The 16,940-nt window shown below is 37.1% G+C and overlaps 1 protein-coding gene across 3 annotated transcripts in view; it reads left to right on the top strand.

The window, feature by feature from the left end:
- Nucleotides 1-13,970, top strand: part of LOC134355543 (receptor-type tyrosine-protein phosphatase R-like) — a 77,569-nt gene extending 63,599 nt beyond the window's left edge. For 2 of the 3 annotated variants that reach the window (XM_063065556.1, XM_063065555.1), the window contains exons 7-10: nt 1,401-1,511; nt 3,154-3,311; nt 8,526-8,639; nt 11,528-13,968. In XM_063065556.1, the coding sequence (XP_062921626.1) occupies nt 1,401-1,511; nt 3,154-3,311; nt 8,526-8,639; nt 11,528-11,636 (492 nt within the window). In that variant the 3' untranslated portion in view covers nt 11,637-13,968. Of the gene's footprint in view, nt 1-1,400; nt 1,512-3,153; nt 3,312-8,525; nt 8,640-11,527 lie in introns of all 3 variants that reach the window. The other variant, XM_063065557.1, reaches the window with a different exon arrangement.
- Nucleotides 13,971-16,940: the final 2,970 nt, after the last annotated feature.

Consider the following 16,940-nt stretch of genomic DNA (forward strand, 5'->3'; position numbering starts at 1 on the left):
TACTAAAATCCATATAGATCACATCCACTGCACAACCCTCATCTATGTGCCTGGTCACCTTCTCAAAGAACTCTATCAGACTTGTTAGACATGATCTGCCCTTCACAAAGCCATGCTGACTGTTCCTGATCAGACCATGGTTCTCTACATGCCCATAGATCCCATCTCTAAGAATCTTTTCCAACAGCTTTCCCACCACAGACGTAAGGCTCACTGGTCTATAATTACCTGGACTATCCCTACTACCTTTTTTGAACAAGGGGACAATATTCGCCTCCCTCTAATCCTCCGGTACCATTCACGTGGACAACGAGGACATAAAGACCCTAGCCAGAGGCACAGAGGCCCTGTGGAAGTGCCTAGGGAATATTCCATCAGGCCCCAGGTACTTATCCATCCTAATGTATTTTAATAACTCCAATACCTCCTCTGCCTTGATATCAACATGCTCCAGAGCATCAACCTCACTCATATTGTCCTCACAAAGGGGATAACTACACTAGCCTGCCCATCCATTGAGATATTCCAGCACCAACAACCTCACTTTAAGGACTCTTTTTCTCATTATCTCATGTTTTCATTATTTACTACTATTTATTTTCATTTGCATTTGCAGTTTGTTGTTTTTTGCACTCTATTTGATCTTTCACTGATCCTGACATTGTCACTATTCTATAGATTTGCTAAGTATACCTGCAAGTATACCTGACATATTTGTACTTTGATAATATATTTACTTTGAAATTTGAACTTCTGAGATGACATTAGAGATGGAACAATATCTTGATTGCCATCAATGTTGTATCTTTTTGTCACTGCTCCTTTCTGAAGTACAACATACTTGGCAGTGACTCAAGGCCACTTGGACAGATCGGTTCTTTTAACAGACTCTTCCTGCCTTTGAGGAGGAGGTGGTGATCCTTGGATTCAGATCTTCATGAGGCTCTGTCCATGGGTTTCATGGAGATGCAGCAGAATGCTTCCAGCTGTCATGAGCCAAGTTTATTTTGAAATAATTTTAAATAGAGGCAAGAGCCATTTTCAGAATGGAGTTTCCTCCTATACAAGGTGGGGCGGGGCTCCCCTATGAGCCAAAGAGTCCCATAGCGTTTGTCTAATACGCCCAAGTGAATGGAAGCTGTGTGGCTGGAAAGAATACTACTTTTACGATGTAGCAGGTGATAACAAATTTGAAAAGAGGGTAAAGTCAGTTCCCATATTGAATGCAATACGTAAGTTTTTATTAAAGCTTATACTTGATTTTAAAGTACCTTGTTTAATCCTGCGTACAAGGCGAAAATTTAAGATTTTATTACTGGGAAGTCTTAATCAGAAAACTTTGTACTATATAAATTTAATGCATTTATTTATCTTGATGTCATTTTTCTTGTGCATTTCAGAAATGTGTTGTCTATTGGCCGGAAAAGCAAGGTTCCTTTGGCAGGTTTGATCTTGTTGTAAACAGTGTGAAAGAGTACGATGGGTACAGTGTTCGGGATCTAAGCATTAAGGTACTGGTAAAATAATCATATTAGCATAGTTAACAACAAAAGTGGCAAATGGTGTTAATAAGTAGTAATTGATGGGGATAAAACAAATAGAAATTAATATAATGTTAAATGTCAGATGCCTGGGACAGAGAACAAGAAATGCTTTATTCACTTGGAGGTGTTGAATGCACTGGGATTGTAATTAAAACAGAAACAGGGCAATGCTTCAAAATAGGCTGAACAGCTGATTGAAGGAAGATCAAATACTGGGGAATGGAACTAAATTACATTTTGAACGATTTGACATTATGTTGATACTGCAGTAGTCATGTTTGTTGACGAAATGTCTGGCTTGCAGTCACAAGATCAATGATTATTTCATCGGATTTTGAAGGTTTTTTTTTAAAAGGGTTAAGAGAAACGGAAAGCCAGGGAAATGCTTGCTTCTTTGAATAATGGATTTAAGATCAAGCTTTTGATGAAATAATGCAGCATGTTAGACTACATGGGATGGGATCCATGATGAGCCTCCTAGCAGAATACAAAATTGTTGTAAAGGAAGGAGGCGGAGAGTGATAGTGGAGAGTTGGATTCCTGTGACTACTGGTGTGGCTTACTGCTAGGGCCTTTAGTGTTAATTATATATATTAATGATTTAGATGGAGATGTACTGTATGTGGCATGATTATTATATTTGCAGATGGCACAAAATGTTCTGGAAGAGCAGACAGTGCAGAAGTTAATCTAAGGATATAGATTGACTGGGAAAGTGGGCAAGGGAATGGTATATGTAATTTAAATCAGACAAATACAAAGTGATGCCTTTTGAAATGTGAAACCATCATGTTCAGACGCACTGAAATGCAGGGTCCTGGACAGTGTTGCTGAATGGACATACCTTGATGTACAAGGACACAGCTTCCTGAAAATGGGAATATAGTTAGACAGGAGGGTGAGAGAGACATAAGGCATGCTTTCCTTCATTGGCCACAGGGCCAAGAGAGCAGGGATGTCATGTTGCAGTTTTATTAAAAATCGGTTAGTCTGCACTTGAAGTATCGTGTACAGCTCTGGTCACTGTCCTTTCACAAGGATGTGATTAAGCTGGGGAGGATTCAGTAAAGATTCAAAGAGATGTTGCCAGGACTGAAGGGCTTGAGTAGAGATCAGGTTGTCTTAGTCTGTTTTTCTTTGGAGAAAAGGAGGCTATGGGTGACCTGATAGAAGTTTACAAAACGATGATAGTGTGGATGGCCAGATAGGTGTATCTGCAACAGGAGGGCAGAGTGCAAGGTGAGAGAAAGGAGGCTTGCCTGGGCACATTATCCCATTGCATTCTCCTCTAATGTTCCTTAAGTTTGTGTTGGACTTCATTGTACAAGTGTGCGTGGCTACAGATGGGCAGTGGGATAGAGAATTAGTGTGGTTTTGATTTTCAAACAAAAGATGTCATTCTGCAGGATATTTTCAAGCACTATTAATTGTCAAGATCACAAAATCATAGGCTAATATTTTCAGCAGGAGTGTGCAGGGCAAAAAGGGGTAAAGATATGAAGGCAAAACTATGAGCAAATTATTTGTTTTAGACCATTAGTTATCTCCAAAGAGATATTAGAAAGAAGACTTCATGAGACCGAGGATCAATTGACTTCCTTCTTTCCAGCATTCCAAACAGTCTCGAAGTGTAAGGCATTATTGGTACTCATCTTGGCCGGATCACAAAACTCCAGATACAGCACAGTCACTTCTAGATCTTGTACAAGAGGTGGAAGGAAGCAGACAGATTGCTGGCAACAGGGGGCCCACTGTAGTCCACTGCAGGTGAGAAGCCATTTTTGTCAGATTCTTGATAGTGCAAATATACAAAATGTGGGAAAGGAACAACATAAAAGTACATTGTTCCGGCAGTTTGATGGCTTGTTAAAAGTATGGATCTGATTACTTTTTGCTAATCAGTTATAGATAACTTACAAAAATGCAAATAACTGTTTTTCCTTCAGTGTAATATTATACATTTGTGTTAAAGAAAATCGACACTGGCAAGAAAGGAAATGCTGAATTGTCGTATTTCTATTTACAATGCTATAAGCCATGAAATAGGATTTCATCCTAAGTAGCTTTGAGAAATATAGCTTATTAAATATTGGAAGGTTAAATTGGATAATCCACAAAAATGGATATTGGTGGGGGGCAGAGGGGTAAACATGGTTCACAAAGAGACCGCAACCCATCTGTGCAGTGCAAACTACAAAGGAACTTTGTGGTGACTGTAGACCATGAAAGTTGCTGTGAATTAGCTACATGTACAGTATTAGCAAAGTCTATATGATTAGATCTAGAAACACCTAAATATAACATACTGTATCCCTTAGTACATCCATAGATCCTTCTAGGAGCATTGTATTCATTTCTGGTTGAAACAGTAGAGGAAGTATGTGGAAGGTTTAAAAAGGATGCAGAGGAGGATTAGCAGGATGCTGCCTGGATTAGAGCAAAATTTAGTGGGAAGTCAGAGGATTAAAAGCTTTTAAAAAGCAACAGAAATGAAACAATGAAATTGTGGATGAACTGAATAAGTATTTTGCATCAGTCTTCACTGTGGAAGACACTAGCAGTGTGGTGAAAGTTCTAGGCGTCTGGGGTCATGAAGTGTGTGAAGTTACCATAACTAGTGAGAAGGTTCTTGGGAAACTGAAAGGTCTGAAGGTAGATAAGTCACCTAGTCCAGATGGTGTACACCCCAAAGTTCTGAAGGAGGTGGCTGAAGAGATCATGGAGGCCTTAGTAATGATCTTTCAAGAATCAGTAGATTCTGAAATGGTTCCGGAAAACTGGAAATTGCAAATGTCACTTCAAAAAGGGAGAGAGGCAGAATACAGGAAACTATAGGCCATTTAGTGGTTGGGAAGATGTTGGAGTCAATATTAAGGATAAGGTCTCAAGGTACTGGAAGGCACATGATGAAGTAAGTCATCATCAGCATGGTTTCCTCAAGGAAAAATCTTGCCTGACAAATCTGTTGGAATTATTTGAAGTAACACGCAGGATAGACAAAGGAGAATAAATTGATGGTGTGTATTTGAATTTTCAGAAGGCTTTTGACAAGGTGTCATGCATGAAGCTGCTTAACAAGCTACGAGCCCATCATATTACAGGAAAGATGCTAGCAAGGATAAAGCGTGGCCGATTGACAGGAGGCAAAGAGTGGGAATAAAGGGAGCTTTTTCTCATTGGCTGATCGTAACTAGTGGTGTATCGCAGGGTTTGTGTTGGGATAGATTCTTTTTATGCTATATGCCAATGATTTGGATGATGGAATTGATAGCTTTGTTGCAAAGTTTGCAGATGATATGAAGATAGGTGGAGGGGCAGGAAGTTTTGAGGAAGTAGAGAGGCTACAGAAGGACCTCAGATTAGCAGTATGGGCAAAGAAATGGTAGATGGAATATAGTATTGGAAGTGTATGGTCATGAACTTTGGTAGAAGAAATGAAAGGGTTGACTTTTTTCTCAATGGAGAGGAAATGCAAAAAACAGAGGTGCAAAGGAATCTGGGAGTCTTGTGCAGGATTTAATAATGGTTAATTTGTAAGTTGAGTCTGTGATGAGGAAGGCACATGCATTCATTTCTAGAGTACTAGAATATAAAAGAAAGGATGTGCTGGAAGGGTTCAAAGGGGATTCACATAAGTGATTCCAGGATTGAAAGACTTGTCACATGAAGAGTGTTTGATGGCTGTGGGCTTGTAATCACTAGAATTTAGAAGAATGAGGGGTGACCTCATTGAAACCTATCGAATGGTGAAAGGCTTTGATAGAGTGAATGTAGAGAGGATATTTCCTATGGTGGGAGAGTCTAAGATCAGAGGACACAGCCTCAGAATAGAGGATGGAATTCTTTGCCACAGGCAGATGTGTAAGCCAAGCTTTTATATGTATTTAAGGCAGAGGTTGACAGGTTCTTGATTGGTCAGGGCATGATGGGATATGGGCAGAAGGCAGTAGATTAGGGTTGTGAGGAAAATTGGATCAGCCATGATGAAATGGTGGAGCAGACTCAATGGGCCAAATGGCCTAATTCTGCTTCAATATCTTAAGGTTTTATGGCCTTACGGTCTTAGATAGCATGTTTTATTGTGGGGAAAGCTTGAGCTTTTGGAGGGAAGGAGGATAGATACCAGATGATATTTGTTTAAGGTGAGTAATGGAAAGTTTAGTGGAGATCTTAGAGGTAGAATGTTTTATACAGAGAGTGGTAGATGTCTGGAAACTGGTAGGTGGTAGTAGTGGCTGATACAATAGGGACATTTAACAGAGTCTTAAATAGCTACATGGATGTAAGAACAAATGGGGATTTATGGGCTGTGTAGGAGGGAGGAGCTAATTCATGATCATTAGGTTTATATAGGTTGGCAGAGCAACCCGTAATGTTCGATGTACTAGCCTACACCTAAAAGAATGAATTGGTTCCTAGTTAAATGATAACTAAGAATAATCAGCCATTAATAATGGCACACTATTGAGTGAGTTCACTCTGAGTTTATCACAGTATTCATGACCTGGATGACAGAGGAGGAAAAGAGAAAAGCTATTTTGTATCTGTAGGACAGATGCAGTCCTTTGAGACACGCAGTCAGAAATCCATGAAGCAGATAGTTATGAAGGTCAGTGATATGAATTCTATACAGGGTTCTGGATGCAAGACCACAAGAAATTCAAGTATCTCACCCAAGAAGTCAATTTTACAGAATGCATCTTCTAATACCCAATTCTATTGAGTACATCATTAGACTTGACCAGGGTTCAATTCACCAAACACCCTTAAATCTGCAAGCAATTCTCTCAATTACAACTCAAACTTGATACTTGTATGTTTTATCTCACTTTCACAGACTCAGTGCTGTTTTAAATCTCACATGCACATCCCTCCAGTACTTGTCTCCAGTTATTTTTGCAAGAATAGAAATCATGCAAATGGTTTGTACCACAGTTGTGTTTCCTTACATGAGAAGGGAGTGACAATAATAGAGGAAGAACCATGCATACCTAATTGAATCCATATTAGGGAGAAGCTACACGTCATTAAATAAGAGGCCATTGCACAGTCACTTGTAGGACTGAATCTTCTGAAAATAATCTCTTGCCTAATCTTTGTCTCAAATCCTACTCTTCAATAATCTATTCTGATAAAATTCAGATGCATAAGCTTGCACCAATTCCTTTTTCCTCTCCCCCAACACATTATCAATGTTCTGTTTTCCTTTAAGTTGCCCTAAATCTGCAATTCACTGAGGCAGGAGTGGAAGTTTAAAAAAAAAAGCAGTAATGATGAAAAGACGCAATTACACATTGCAACTTCCAGTTTATACGTTGATATGACTGATACGAGATTTACATTGCGGAGACATCAATAAATGAGCATTTGAGCAAGGAAGAAGAATAGTGAATTTACAGATTATGATCACATGAGCAACATGCACAAAATGCTGGAGGAATTCAGCAGGCCGGGGAGCACCTATGGAGAGGAGTAAACACTTGATACTTTGGGCCAAGACCTTTCATCAGGACTGGAAAGGAAGTGGGGAGAAGGAAGAATAAGAAGGTGGGGTGTGGGGATTACAGAGTACAAGCTGGCAAGTGACAGGAGAAACTGGTCAGAAATATCACATGATCTTTCATGCAGAATATCTATCTGAGAACTTCCATGGATCAGAAGCCCTGATAAATTCAAAGTCTTGCCAGAACACTATGTAACTCGCACTTAGTGTTAACCAGCATCATATTCAATGTGAAGAGAGATCATTGTTCAGAGAATGGTTCTCTGATAAGCAGCAGTGTTGACATCAAATCAGCATTTTGCATATATCGGTATTGTTACGTACCCCGTAACTGGGTTGCCAAACCAGCAGAAATGGAACGCTCGTTGGAGTCTGGATTACTAGGAACTAATAAAGTTTTATTAAAGACATAAGTAATACAGTACTCTAATCGTAAGGATATAAATGTAACAGGTTAGCAATGATAATACACACATATACACAGAAATAGGGTAATAGGAATCAACTAAGCTCTATCACAGTCTAGGGGTAAAATGATCTGTCTTACGTGAAGCAGAGTTCAGTTCAGTTCGAAGTAATCACTGTTGTTGTATTGTTGCGGGAGGAGGAGGAGGAAGAGGAGGGGGGAGAGAGCAGGAGGAGGAGGAGGGGGGAGAGAGAGGGGGGAGAGAGACAGAGGGGGGAGAGAGACAGAGGGGGGAGGGAGACAGAGGGGGGAGAGAGAGGGGGGGTGAGAGAGAAAGGGGGAGAGAGAGAGAGAGAGAACGAGAACACGAGAGAGAACATTTGGTTCAGGCAGCCCTTTGATGTCTTCGCAGTTGGTTTCGGGCAGACACTTTTATGTCTTCTAATCCCCACTGTGGTCACCGACTGTGACCCCTCCGTTCCGGATACGATCGTTCTTCCACAGTGAACCCGGCACCCAGGCAAGGGCGGACATACACCCCAGGTTCCCACCGATTGTACCTTTACACCTTGTGAGCCTCTGGTCGGTTCCCGCGAACCGGACCTCCAATCTCCCACCACTTGTGGGGGTACACTGCTCTTTCCAGGGTCTCGTGGTGTGTTACGTGCCTTAGCAAACCTGCTCTTTTTATCCCCCTGCTGAGGTATCACCTGTCCATCAAACTTCAAACAGTTCAGGTTCAAAGCAACCGGTCTGTCAATATTCTGAATTGTGTTTCTTTTCCGTTAGTCCCTTTCTTCTCTCTTATTAGCATTTTGAATGTTTCTCAATTGTCTTTCTTATCTCTCTCATTAGCATCAATCGTCCGATAGCTCTGCTTGGCATCACAGTATCATGGTCTTTCTGTACCTCATGGCCAAAATAAAACTCAGTATCTACTAAGTTCAATATTTTCATTTCCCTTGGTCCTTTGAGTAACCTCAATTAGTTTAACTCCATCTTTTAACTCGATATTTATTAAGTCTAATTCATCTATTATGTATTTAGTAATAACAGTAGCCTTTGCATTTAGTGCAGGGATTGGGAGGACAGGCTGTTTCATTGCCACAAGTATTGGATGCCAACAATTAAAAGAAACCAACAAAGTGGACATTTTAGGGATAGTGTGCCAAATGCGGATTGACAGGTGAGTAGTGTTGCTCGTAACATAAATAAGGTATCTATAATGTACACTAAAGAGTTTTTATGGTTAAAACTATTATAGTTTAGAGTAATTTTTTTTTGCATTAATGTCACATATTTGTTAGTAACCTGCAACTCATTTTGCTTCAAGCTTTAAATATTACAGCATGATTTCAGGCATTACCTCATGCACTCCATATCACTTTTCAAAATTCTCGTACCAATCAATCGGATCTGGAGTAATAACCATTTTGTTCTTCATTACACTTGTATACTGAAGAATGACAATAAACAATCTTAAATAGTTTTCTTCAACAAACTTTCCAAGTCAAGTCATTTTATGTTGAGTGCCTATCCATTTGATTTCTAAACTTTATTAGTATAGTGTTAGCCTAGTTCAGTTTATAGAACACACATCTCAGAGATGGAGAATTGTGGTTTTAAGAGTTCTTTTCTGAACTCTTGTTATCTTGCATGTAATCTTGCTTTGTAGTCAATGGAGTACTGGTGGAAATCACCATTGTCACAGTTATTTCGTCTCCATGTTAAGCTGGGTTTAACATAAGAAGGTTTCCCTAGTCAAAGTTCATCCACTAACTAATATCAAAAGAAAGTAATTTGATAATTTATATTTCAGGAAAGCTGCTGCGACAAATGTCATTGTTGTGGCTGCCTAAAAAAATAGTGACAGCTTTTTTAAAGAAGTTTTATTGGTTGTAACATGCCTAAGAACATGTTTCCAAGACCATGGAAATGTGCATATGCAAATCTGACCACTTTTTTGTATTTTTCATATACAAGCACATTTAGATTCTTCTAAAAATCTCCCATGAAAGGAATTAAAAGATTTACACAAGGGATTTAGGCTGGTTAAGAGAATGGACAAAAAGATGGCAAGTAGTGACAAATGTGAGTTGTTGATGTCATAAGAAGAATTATTTGATTTCGGAGCCAGTAAATGGTGGTACAATTAGGATTCTAGTTAGGATTAGGGCTCAGTCTTATGGGAGAGAGTTTTAGTCTTTGTTTAGCATTTTTTTGGGGGAGGGGTTTTAGTTTTTCTTCTAATATAAGAAGAAAATTAAAGTGAAATTATACTTCAGAGAAGACTGATGAACATCTGAAGTCCAAAATTCTCTTAAAATACCTGCTATTATAATGTTTTGCAGATACAGCACTTTAATTCTTTATACATTGCTCTTCATTTTCTTTTATTCTTCATGTCATGTTTCCTTTCATTAGAAATTACAATTTCTATGCAATACATCTGAGCTCTTTTGCACAGAGATTCTGTGATTGCATTGGATTTAATGACTACAAAGCTTATAATCTCAAAAAAAATCTTAAATCCTATCTGATATAAATAGCCACAAATAATCTCACTAAAGGGAGGGATAATACTGTAACTACCCAATCAAAGATTACTTCCCTATTTATTTTCCATGGAGAGTTTTAGCTGCCAATGCCCACTATTTGAGAGGTGGGCCTCTCCTTCCTCCCAAGGTGAAGATACTTCTAGCCAATGAAGTAATTTAAAACAAAGTTGATTTATTTACAGTGATACACATTTGAATCCATTTGTTCTTAAAACACATTTAAAACTCAGAGGTTTTCTATCTTAAACATACATTTCCCAATTACAAACTGTTTCTAAAACACAGAGCATTTGTTTCACTCAAAGGATTTCCGAAACACAGGTACAATTCCTATAAATGAAAAAAAAACATATGATGTCAAGAACAAGTCACCCATCAAGGAAACAGAAGCTAGAATGGATTCTATTTACCCCATCTTACTTTCATTCTTCAACCACTCTTAATAAGTCTGAACTTCTCTCTGAAGAGAAAATCTGCAGATGCTGAAAATCGAAGCAACACACACAAAATGGTGGAGGAACTCAGAAGTCCAAGGAGCATCTATGAACAAGAGTACAGTCAAAGGTTTGGGCATTTTTTTCCAGTCCTGATGAGGGTCTTGGCACAAAACATCAACTGTAATTTTTTTCTTTAGATGCTGCCTGTCCTGCTGAGTTCCTCCAGCAATTTCTGTGTGTTGCTCTACACTTACACCCTTTTTTCACCACTTGGGTGATTTCACACAAATATGATATTTCGTCAGATTTTCTTTCAACACAAAAGGTCTAAAGGTATTTTGGAGCCATAGTTCTTCAGCTCCCTACCATTAATGTTGTAAAGTTGTGAAGTTAACTTCCTTGAACACATAAACCTTCCAACTGTAAACACATCACAGTTATTGATATGCTAAATAATATTATCCAATTGTTCTGCAAGCTTCCTTGAACCAAACAACTTAAGAGTCAGCTTGCCTGTTTGAAACAACCTGAAATAAACAACCCATTATATTATACTGAATCTTGAGCAGTAATAAAGAGAACTAAACCTTACTTCTCCCAGACAGAATGTTTACCATCCACAAAGCTCGTTTGCAAATCTGGTCTTTAGACAATACTTGTTTTAACCTCGAGGTGATTAGTGCTTTCCATTTACATTTCAAGAACTCAAGAATGACTTCCCTTTACAACCAGAAGTCAAACAATTCTTAGTTGGAAATTTAATTACCATTTGTGATCCTACAAGTGGCAGATACTGTGTTTAGAAAGCAAGATTAACAAACAACCAAGAAAGAGAAAAAGGCCTTCTGGCCAAGAAGTGAATATCCATCACAATTCAAGATCTTGTACATTTTTTCCCCTTTCCATGTGCCTGCATATCCTGTATAAAAAATTCCTTTGATTAACATTTTCCTATTAAAATATGGAACTAATTTTGTAAATCTTTTGCATTTCCTCCATTCCAGAGACCTTTTATTACCTAAGTTATTTTGAACATGTATGACAACAACTAAATGAATGGTCTGCCTTCTCTTTTCTAGGGGTGGAATGATCCAGACTAGTGAGCAGTATCAATTCTTGCATCAAACATTATATCTCTATCAGAAAAATCACTCCCAGATTTCAGATCCATCATCAGTTTCAAAGTGAATTTTCTTCACTCTGGTGGATGTTCCAAATAAAGTTTCTCAATAGAAAAAAGTATAAGATTATCCATATATGACAACTAAAATGCTTCTGCAATTGCATTATTCTGATATTTATGCTGCAATAGATTTCCATTTATCCATAGTATAAGATAGTAACTGGAGAACATAGGTCTGTATATCATTACGGATGAGTGGTATACTGAAGCACATTTCAGATCAAGATTCTGATCATTCCCCCAGTTGTTTTTTTTGGTCCAGAAGTCCCCACCAGATTACAAGTCTCTCTTGTATTCTTGTGAGAATTTATCACATCTGTTTTATGCTTTATAGTTGTTAATTTATTAATGAACAAACAACCTGAAATTCAATTACAACATAATTAAGGAAAATTTGTTTATCCAGAAACAAGCTCTGAAATTCTAATAGATGGAGTCTGTAATATTCAGCCAGTTTTATAATTATTTCATTAACATGCATTACTAAAAGCTCATGAACATCAATTATGGTGAGCTATAGTTACCTGTTATATGTTTAATCATGGAAATGAAGTTGTTTTAGTATGTTGCATTTTCTAGTCCCATCAAGGTGTTACAATGAAGTGTTTCAACCCAGCTTTAAAGGCCATCAACGGAACAGTGAGGCAGTACAATGTCAAGGAAGAACTTCTTAATTTTTTTTGATTAATTTTTATCAGTCGTTCATTTCCACATTTAGTGAACAGATATAAAATGGTACTGAATACTGGATATATTTGTATCAATGATCCCAGAGTGCTACATTTTCTCTAATACTAGCAAAATTATACTCCACCAGAACATAGTTAATGTGGTCAGAAGTAGATGGACTCTATCACACACAGTATAAGAAGAACTTAAGTGGAAGGATGAGCAGTGAGGGTACTTCGGGGAAACTAAAGATATTTAAATTCCAATTCTACTACTGAAATTCAATTTCCAATGATGCTAAGGTTTGTAAAAGTCTGTCAAGAGAGCTAAGTTATACTGTTATTTGTACCTGATATACACTTCATTTGTTCTCCAGTGGCTCTATGTGTACATTTCTACCAGTTGTTTGAGCCAAAGTCAGATTGTTGACATACTTCTACACCATTCATTTTCTGCAGTATCAGGAAGTTGCACCTGCTGCCCTGAAATAGCCATCTAAGAAAAAATCTCCAATCATGTCCACCTTTATTCCTATTAATATATGTAATAGAATCCATTCCTGGCTACAATAACTGCATTTTGGTTGAGTGCAATTTAGTTAGATAAAAACAATCAGCAGAGGAGGGGCAATCAGCATTTTAGCATTGACTAATTTATGGCATATGCTAAATAGCCTTTCAACGCATTGATACCCCCCCTCGATAGCAATGCTTTTTCACATTTTGCTTTCAATTACTGTAATCATGTCTAAAAGTTCAGAGATATTTCCAAAAAATAAGTTTCCTAATAGAATCACTTAATAAATTATCATTTCAATATCTTGCATGAAAATACGCCCAATAGAATATTAGTTTAGAAAGATCTTAATTTTCAAGCTTCAAGCATTATATTTTACAACATCCTATTTTTAAAATTTATGATACTATAGTGGTACCCTATCAAATCAAAAGCAGATTGGGCCTAATAAGAATTTGGATTATCCAGCAGTTCTACCTTGCAATTGCTGGTAGTTCAAGTTAATTGTATTTTTAAAAGTGCAAGCTATTGACATTTTCTTTCTTTTTAAATCTTTTTATTGAGTAAGTATACAAAAAAGGTAAGCCATATAAACATTAATACAATGTTAAAGTACAATAAAATTCCAAAAGATAACAATACCAAAAAGAAAATACTACAAACAATGTAATTTAAGCATAAGAAACCAAGATAACATAATAGTATACTAGATTTTATATATATCAATGGAAAAAAAAAAGAAAAAAAAACCCCCCAAAAAAATCCCACCGTGCAACTACCTAAAAGCAAAGCAAAGCAATGGGCTAACTTGAAACCAAACAGAGTTAAACTTAAAATCACGTCCTCAATCCCGACCTCCATTAAAACATGGAGTGCTCATGGAGTGCTCATGGAGTGAAGTCGCGTTCTTGACTCGCTCCATTACCTCTGAGTTTTTTCTCTCTATGGTCAGCTATACTTTAATTAACTATTAAGGCATCAATTTTTACAATACTTTGAATTAAACTGAATTCTCTGACAATTGGATGATACTGAGATCGGCTATGTCTAAGAACGGGAAAGACGGCAAGGATGGTAAACCTCCGGTTAAACCGAAAGCTACGGATCTCCCTCCGACTGAATCACCGGTGACTTTGAAAGCGATATCGGAGTTAATTCAGAGGGAAATTTCAACCTCTGTTAGGGAGATGATTCGTACAGAAATTATGGGCTTTGTTAAAGACCTGATTCATACGGAAATCTCAACTAAGTTCCAGAAAATTGCCGATTTAATTGATAAGATGCAAACATGTATTGCGGAACATCAGTCGGCTATATCTGATCTTCAAAAATCCGCGCAACAAAGTGAGCTTAAGATGGGGAAAGTCGAAGAAACAATTAATGTAATGAAGAAGAAACTTGACTTTTTGACTTTTAAAAACTCTGACTTGGAATCTAGAATGCGACGGCAGAATTTACGAATGATTGGCGTCAGGGAAGCCGTGGAAGCTAACAACCCTATGAAATATTTCTCCCAACTTTTAAAAGATGCATTCCCTACTGTATTTCCTGACCAACCACCGCTACTGGATCGTGTTCACAGAATCCCATCATACTCGTCTAGGTCAGATAGACCAAGGCATGTTATCTTACGTTTTCATTACTTTCAAGACAAGGAGAGACTGTTTCGATTCGCTCGATCTAAAGGTTTCATTGATTTTTCGGATCTTAAGTTCCGATTCGTGGAAGATTTCAGTAAACCAATCTGGGACCAACGGGTCCGTTACAGATCCGTGATGTCGGAATTCTATAAGATGGATTTAAGACCAGCGCTGCTGTACCCTGCACGTCTAAGGATTCGCTATTGACATTTTAATAAAGAGGACCAATTTTCTTTGCAATACACTGCAATATATTTTCATCATTTCCTTTATAGTTTAATCCCCAATAAGTCACCAATCAAATCCTATGTCTTATCCACTATCTTTCCTGAACTCTTTGTTGAAAGATACATAAACATTCCTAAGATACATTCTTTGGTGATCTTAGCCTATAGAAATGTTTTTTATTTCTTATAATGGCTAAATTCAAAACTTTGTGAATGTTGCAAATCTGCAGATAAAAGTATTGTTATGTCTTCCTGAGGTGTACCAATACCACACTGTACATATTCCACACCTATTAGTAAGTAGTTGTAAAAATTACTGAAATGAAATTTATTCAGATGTATCATTAATTTGTAATTCCTATTCTTTTATCTAAATTATAGAGCTTTACACTTCGTATTTTATTCCCAAGATAAATGGAAAACTAATGTGAATGATGCATATTTATGGCTCAGTTGGTAGTCTTTGTCCTTCTGTCTAAGGTTTTGGATTAATGTTCCATTCTAGAGACTGGAATACAAACAATTAGGCTGACTATTCAGTGCAGTATCAAAGGGGTAGTGCACTGATGACATGATATCTTATGGATGAGATGACAAACCATGGCTTTTTATGCCCTTTCAAGCAGACGTATAACATCTCTTGACACTATTTGATCCTGGGAAATAGATTACCTCATTCAGTAATACTTATATGGATTATCACATTCCTTTCTGTTCGCTACATGCAAACTGGTCATTATACTTTATACTTTATTGTTGCCAAACAATTGATACTATACCATACAATCATCACAGCGATATTTGATTCTGCACTTCGTTCCCTGGATTACAAATCGATAGTAAATATTAAAAATTTAAATTATAAATCATAAATAGAAAATTTAATAAATGAAAAGTAAGGTAATACAAAAAAAACGAGAGGCAGGTCCGGATATTTGGAGTGTACGGCCCAGATCCGGGTCGTTATGTTGCCTTCATTACAATTTATGGATTGTACAATGCTTTGCAATGCTCAGAGGCTGAAAGTTATATAATTATGTCTTTTTTGCAAAACTGTGTAACAAAGTCCACTTTATCTTTATATATTCTTTCTTTACAGCAAATTAAAATACATACGTTTTATATACCATTCCAACAAAAACGTTTTTATATATACTATAGATTTCGTACTTCACTGAATGAAGACAACTATTCTGCATGATCTAGGTTTTTTAGGAACTTTATTTTTTGGAAACCAAATCTGTTTTGCACATTGGAATTAATAATCTTCTGTTTAAACTTTCAGAATCCATTACATTGAAGAATGTTTAGATTAAGTTATGATTTTTATTTTGAATTACTTGTGTTGCTGCTAGAATTTTGTACTGATAAGACACTCATGTTTGCATTGTATTATGTTTAATAATGCCTATGCTGCAAATGAAAATGTAAGATTGTATACTCTGCAATAAAACAAGGGATACAATCCCCTCGAGTAGGCTGGTTATTTAAAAATTCTACTGAATTTTTCTTATTGGTTTTACATTACAATGGAAAGAGAACTATATAATTTGTCCATTGGTTCCAATGTTCAGTCCATTGAATTCCGTGTCTCATTGACAATGAAAGGTAAGTATAGAAAGCAAATTAGGAATAATATGGATTACACCTTACAACATGGTCATTTTCAAGCACAGGAGAATTCAACTTTATTTTTAATCACCCAGAGTTTAACTCCTCATTAGACTGTAAATCCAAAATTAATCTGAAACTTCAGTCATTTAATGCTATGGCTAAATTTCTAATTAAATATTCAAAAATATGCTGATAATTATTATATTGAAATAATATGCTTATACTTTATAATGCTAAGTATAAACATGTGACATGTTAAATGTGATTATCATAAATAAATATGATAATTGCATATGCTTTGCCTGATGGAGAATTAAAATTGTAAAAATGTTTTTTCTTGCCTAACATTTTCAAAAACTATAATTAATTATAGTTGGCATCCATCTGTCTGAAAGGACAATGGGTGATGATCATTGGGTGGGCAGAAGGTATAGAGATCCTGAGATGCTCAGTCGACAAGATCCCCCTCTCAACCTCATCAATGTAGTCCAGAGGAAAGCTTATGAAGCAATACATTTGGCACCAGCTTGGCTGCAGGAGCTGCCGGAAGGATGTTCAATGATGTCCAGCTGCCTTGGGGTCTCCACTCCAGATTTGCTGTCTGGGTTTACTCCCATAGCCTTGGTCTCGCCTGAGGCTGCGC

The sequence above is a fragment of the Mobula hypostoma genome, chromosome 13, assembly GCF_963921235.1.
Source record: "Mobula hypostoma chromosome 13, sMobHyp1.1, whole genome shotgun sequence".
Taxonomy (NCBI): Eukaryota; Metazoa; Chordata; class Chondrichthyes; order Myliobatiformes; family Myliobatidae; genus Mobula; species Mobula hypostoma.